Below are 6,551 nucleotides of genomic sequence, written 5' to 3' on the forward strand. Positions count from 1 at the left end.
GTAAGCATGTGAAATACATAGTTTATTATGGTTGGTAAACTACTCTTTGGGATGAGTGAGCAAATAAGCAAAAAATAAGCTACATTTTTATTATGTGACATATCAACTCACAAGGCTTAGAGTTTGTCCTAAGCGAATTGATGACAGAACCTTCTATTCACTTCCTGCTATGTCTATTAATATAATGGGAATCAACTCAAAATATACAATATTTGTAGCCACATAAGTTACTTTTTATCAAGTTATATGGAGGATTTCCCAATAAAAAGATACATGGAATTCTTAAGAATTAACTTTTCAAGCTCAGTACTATATTTGGTTCAACTGGGAGTTTTCCTATAATTTAAATAAACTTGTTTATTCAAGTCTTTGTAGGCTGCTATATTGGGTATGTTATAAATTGTACTAAAATAACTTGTCTGGCAAAATATGAGATTATTAATCTCGATCCATCATTTTAGGTATTTGTTATTACCTGTTCCCCCCCCCCTTAATATTTTATATTTTGATACTTTTTCTGTATTATTCCGCCTTATCTTGACAGCTCTTATAAAGGGTTCTATTCAACATCATGCACTAAATCCCTTTGCGAAGACATGAGCATAACAGTCTCTCCTGCTGTTGCAGGTAATTTATATGGCAAATAAACTTGAAAAGAGAATGTAGCCAGCAACCACTGAAAAAGGAGTTTCCAAGTGCTATTTAACTTAACAGAGATATTCAGACTGAGGAGCCAAACTACATTCCCATGGTACTTAGATACAATTTTCATTGTTGCACTAAGATACAGCCCGATTCACTCGTGGCAAAAATACCAAGTTTAACCTTCACAAACCACAGAAAATTGCATACAACTGTGTGTGTGGGGAAAACCCTATAATCCAGCCACAAACCCTTCAACCTGAAAATAAGAAATTTGTCATCAGTGAACAATGTAAATTAGCAGCCAAGCAGTATGTAAACCACTGAATTATGAGATAATTAAAGCCAGGCCAAAGTTGTACATTTGCATTTTCATCTCTACCTTTGAGTATTCTGGAAGTTATTTACTACGTTGTTATTAATATCAAGTTTGCTATTTACAGGTTTACTGAGAAAAAGAAACTAAAAGGCAGTATTTTATTTGCTGTTATTTATACAAGAATGAGAAAGAAGAAACTCATCATTCTATTGATAAGATACAGAACGTGTAAAGAATTTACTCTGTTTCTCATCAAAATGCAAATGCTAGCTGGATTATTTTCTTCCTGCATGTTTACTTAAATTTGTAAAGGCGGTTTTGGCTTTTTGACTGACTACACTTTGAATGATTTCTGTTGAATTCTACCATTCTTTTTTTTAAATCAAATTCCCTACAGTAGTGTTTCTTAATCCTGACAACTTTTAAGATTTGTGGATTATAACTCCTAGAGTAAAACTCACACATCTTAAAATTGCCAAGGCTGAGAAATACCGCCTTAAAACTCAATACTCAACTGTGTCCCACAACCAAAATAAGTTACCATACATACAGGGAAGTTTACAATTGGAATCTCTGTAGGGATCCATGTGATTGGTTGCTCTTTCTAACTGTCACACACTGATGAATGTGACAAGAAAATGTCATATATTGTTAGAGAAACTATCAGGACAATACGCTTCATGTTTCACAACTTTAATAGAATATTCTAACTATTCTGTACAAATTGAAAACACTGTATTAAGTTACAAATGTATAAGATAAGGCTGGAGCACTCTCTACATGCCTGGTAAGAGCATTCATACAATTGATAATGAAGTGTTGCCATAAGCTGGCATTGTATGCTTAAGAAAAGTGAACCGTATTCTGAATATTCTTCGGAAGGATTCTGGAGCTTTAAAAAAAACATGGAAATGCAGAACGGAGTGACTTGATATTGCAGATAAACATCAGAACTATGCACCCAGGATGTATTTATATTTTTCCAATTATATAATTGTCACAGGCCCAAAACTGGATCATCTTCTAATTTATCCAGAACATTATTTTCCATGTTGGTGTGTAGTTTCACTTTATTTTTTGTTTAGTGGAAGCCATACTTTGCTATGTTCTCTGAATTCCAATGCTGTAATTTGCACTTGATGGCTAAACCGTCAGGAAGACCATCTGCACTTGATTTAAAGGTTGAATATAAATTACAGCATGCTGGTTCATCAAACTCTGGTCTGTTCTTAAGGTTGAAGGAAGATTAAAAGGGAAGTTGCACCCAACAGCGGAGAACAAGCTCGTAAAGTTGCAGCTTATGTCCAGGCTTCAAGCCTTTGGATTTAAGAATGTCTGAACAGTGCCAAGCAAACCAGGGATATATATTTAAGTGCTGCAACCTTCTCAACCTAGGGAGCCCACATCAGGGTTGTTGTTTTGAAATGTCTGAGAAGCAATCATTTTCTTGAGTAAAGTATGAGTTTTCCACATACAAGTACCCATAGTTTATAAACAGGATTTTCTTCAAGTATTTTAAAACTATTAAAAGTACTAGTTCACCCAAGTACTTACAAAAATGAATAAATAAGGTGAACAACTAAATGTCTCTCAACCACTCCTTTCTTCAAAGATAAGGGAAATGTTATTTTCAGTTTAAAATTACTGGAAATGACAATGTTTTTAAGGTACTCTGTAGCACTAGTCTGTCTGAATGGTTATAGGAGATTTATTTTAAAGGGAAAAGATCTACCAGAAGGCATATTGCTTTATTTGTTTTTACTGTATTTTATTAATTTAATATAGTCTAAATATTCCTATTCCATAGTATTTTGATAAAAACTTACCTTGCATTGAGGGTAAGTTTTTCAAAAAGGCAAATTAATTTTTAATTTAATGGAAAAGCCTACAGAGACAGTTGAGCTAAATTGTACCAAAGACTGTAGAGTGTGCTTTAATTAAACCTCATATTTCTCAAATGCATTAAGTTGCCACTGTACAAGTTAAGCAAAAATAAGAAAAGAGTTAGTGAAAATCATGCATTTGAAAACAATTTAGTTTAAGCATTGTTAATAAGTTTGTGCTGCAGTAATGGAATTTCCTGAACTGCAGGCCAGGTATCCAAATATTGTTACAGGCTGTTCAAATATCACTCTGAAGTGGTATTTCCTTATTGTTGTTTGCATTCAGCAGGTTGACTGGCATCTTTCTGTTAAAAAAGAAAAGAAAAAAGAGATTTAAGCAAAAGATACTTCTATATAATACTGAATTTAATTCAACATTAAATTTAATTTTGTATTCATAACCAATATCAGAACTAAGATATGAAAATGGTAATCTGAAAAGTAATATTCAAGATATTGTGCTTTGAGAGATGGAGATATTCTTTATCCTAAAGGCAAGACGACCAGTTAATAAAGCTGTGCAGTGCTTTGGTCTAAAGGTTAAAAGGTGCTTAAGAATGAATTGCAAAATTCTTCTGCAAATTTTCATCATGTCTGTTTTGCCTTCAAATCTGAAGTACTGTTTATTGATTACGTCTATATTTTAGCCATTACAAAAATAATGGATTACAATAAAGGTATATCATCCTATTTCATACAGTGGCTAGGGGCTCACCAGTTACTTTCCAGTAACTGGTATAACAATCTGTGTTTTTACATTTTTATATCATTCCTCCCTGAGATTTGGAATAGATAAATGGATGAATGTCATTCAGTACTGCTTGGCCCAGACCAACAGTATCACACTTTCGGGTCATTGTTCAGAGAGAAGTCTTTTTTGATACCTACATTCTAGCATTTTTCAAAATATCTAAAAGCTGCATAGAGATAGACTGAATATTAAGCACATCCTGCTAAAGGACTATATTCTAAGATACTTGTCTCAAAGAAAGTTTCAAACTCCACCAAGACATTACCGGAACATCTCTCAAAATAAAGAAATAAAAACATAATTCCAGTTTTAAGAAAAAGTAAAATGCCATAGGATCACATAAGAGTATACTGTAAGGAGCAAGGACTGCAGAAAATACTGAAGGAAGAAAAAAGGGAGAGTAATATCCTTTATGTCTACAATAAAGGATAAATTGAAATAAAAGGATTCTTTGTAGGCTATCCAAATTGTGCATGAATACAGGTATCCCTGTTCTGCATAGTTTATTAAAGACAATCACAAGAATTTTTGGTAACTATTCGACTGCTTATTTTTTTAAATTGGTCTTTTTTAAAAAAAAAAACATTCTTCTAAAGGAAAAGCCAATATATTTTTAATAAAATACAAACAATCCATGTAAAGCCTTTCTTACACACTTCTGAATGGATAATAAAGAGGTTTAATAGTTATCATAGATAAATAGTTGTGTGCAAACATTTAGGCATCTCTAAGAGAGCCAGCACTAGACTAGAAACTGGGAGAACAACCATGAAACAAGCTAGATGACCTTGGGTCACTCACTCACTATCAGCCCCAGGAGGAAGGAAATCAGGATGAACTGAGACTGACTTGAAGGCATGCCCCCTCTCAAAAAGGCAAAATTGAACATTTCAATGAATCCTTAAGTGAACAGATATATTGTACAGCAATATATTGATATATTGTACAGTACTAAACACAAGTGTCTTTCTGAAAATGTGAATGCATTCATATTCATGTAAATTTACTTAAGGTCCAAACTAAAAACATAGAATATATCAGGCACAGAAATTTGGAACCCTTCAACAGCTGATTCAGTATTCTTTAAAAAAAAGTTTGAATTGTTAATAAGGCCAAAATAAGTGATCAGAACTGTAATTAGCAAGGTCAATACAACTCCACAGATGAACAAATAATTTGACTCTTCTGTCCTCCCAAGTACTAATTATTGTTCTAATTACAACAACCATAGGCTCCTTTGGCAGCTGCGTAAGCATACGAAAATGCAGGCAATTCACATTAACAAAACAGAGGATATGTTTCATGTAGATAGTCCTCAACGTACGACCACAATTGGACCTGGAATCTTGGTCATTGAGCGAGATGCTACATGACCACTTTACTCAACAACTACAATCCTGGCCTTCCCAGTTGTGGTTATTAAGCAACCATGTGGGTCATTAAGTGGAACACTGGGGAGAGGGCACAGTGGTATCCTCTCCCCATCCCACTGGGAAAAATAATCGCAAGAATGCTGGGAAACGATCACAAGAATCGGTGTTTTTACCCGATTTGAGGTCCATTCTTCCAGAGTGTGGGAGGATTCCCCCCCCCCCGCATATGGAAGGAAGAGGAAATCCCTCCGTGCCCTGGGGGAATGGATCTTAAATCCAATATCCTCTCTGCTTGCAAACTTCCCTGCCAGCTTCCCTACTGACTTCCTGGGGAAGCTAGCAAAGAAGATTTCAAATGGCGATCACATGATCATAGACCAACCAGTCATAAATGTAAACAGATTTACCAAGAGCCTAAAAAGAAGCCATATGATGGGACAGTGCAATATTTTATAATGGCTGTAAAGCACCCACTCCAAAGCTATCATGACACTGCTACTGTTATTCAATGGGTAGTCGTAAGCTGAGGATTACCTGTACTAGCATTTTCAGCTATGAGGAATGTTGTTAAGAAATAGAAGTTAATGAAACGGTTGAAATAAAGGTAAGTTATGGAAACCCCAGACAAATAACACACTAGAACTGCCAAAAAGCTGGTCAAATCTGCAAAACAAAACCCAGAGATCATTGCAAATGGACTTCTGAAAAGTTTAGCTGATAGTAGAGTAATTGTTCACAGGTCCACAAGTTCAGCACTGCTTTTGTAACAATAATCTGCAAGGGAAAGCTGGCAGAAAGTAACCTTTCTTCTGATCTCACCATCATCGCCTAATCTATGCACGCATGTATGCGCCCGCAAATAAACACACATCCACAAACACACTGAAATATTCTGAAATAAAAATTGAACCGTTCAGCCATAACCGCACAATATACATTTGTGGAAAAATGATAAAGCATATGAAGAACATGCTAGCTATTTCAAAAGACAGCAGTTTAAAATACACCTTCAAATTAATCAAGAACACTTATGGGAAACAAAGGTAAAGATTTTAGAGTAGACTTCACAGTTTAAACTTTGGTATCTCTACATGAAGACCTCAAATATATAAATATGTAAAGTAATTTAAAAACATTTCCAAGCAAGAAGGATTCTGCAAGGAAGAATGGAAGAAAAATTCCAAAAGCAAGAAAACAACTCCCTGCAATTTGTGATACTTTCCTAATATTCATTTGATGATTAACTGTTAAAAGCTCAATTCACATCACGTGAATTTCTAATGAAAACAATTATTTTAACTTTGATGACTGCTTTAAGCACGTTCCTGTTTTGTATTCCATTCACCAATATATTTGAACAGTAGCAAATCTAAATCAAATCATTTTGACAGCACAGAGTACAGTAGGTTTGTGTAATTTTTCTGTTAATATTAAAGATGAAGATTACACATATGTAATACAACATACTTATTGTGAAACACTGGAGCATTTTTAAAAAGGGATTTAATTTAATTTAATTTAATAATTTAATTTATATACCGCCCTTCTCCCGTAGGACTCAGGGCGGTGCACAGCATATTAAA

The 6,551-nt window shown here is 34.3% G+C and overlaps 1 protein-coding gene across 3 annotated transcripts in view; it reads right to left on the reverse strand.

Moving 5' to 3' along the window:
* Positions 1-1,638: 1,638 nt before the first annotated feature.
* Positions 1,639-6,551, reverse strand: part of NAP1L4 (nucleosome assembly protein 1 like 4) — a 38,768-nt gene continuing 33,855 nt past the window's right edge. For all 3 annotated transcript variants that reach the window (XM_015822068.2, XM_015822067.1, XM_015822069.1), the window contains one exon: positions 1,639-3,149. Coding sequence is in view for 2 of the 3 variants with exons in the window: in XM_015822067.1 (XP_015677553.1) it covers positions 3,111-3,149 (39 nt within the window). In the remaining variant the exon portion in view is untranslated. The remainder of the gene's footprint in view (positions 3,150-6,551) is intronic.

The sequence above is a fragment of the Protobothrops mucrosquamatus genome, unplaced genomic scaffold (assembly GCF_001527695.2).
Source record: "Protobothrops mucrosquamatus isolate PMUCROS unplaced genomic scaffold, P.Mucros_1.0 scaffold1454, whole genome shotgun sequence".
NCBI classification, from domain to species: domain Eukaryota; kingdom Metazoa; phylum Chordata; class Lepidosauria; order Squamata; family Viperidae; genus Protobothrops; species Protobothrops mucrosquamatus.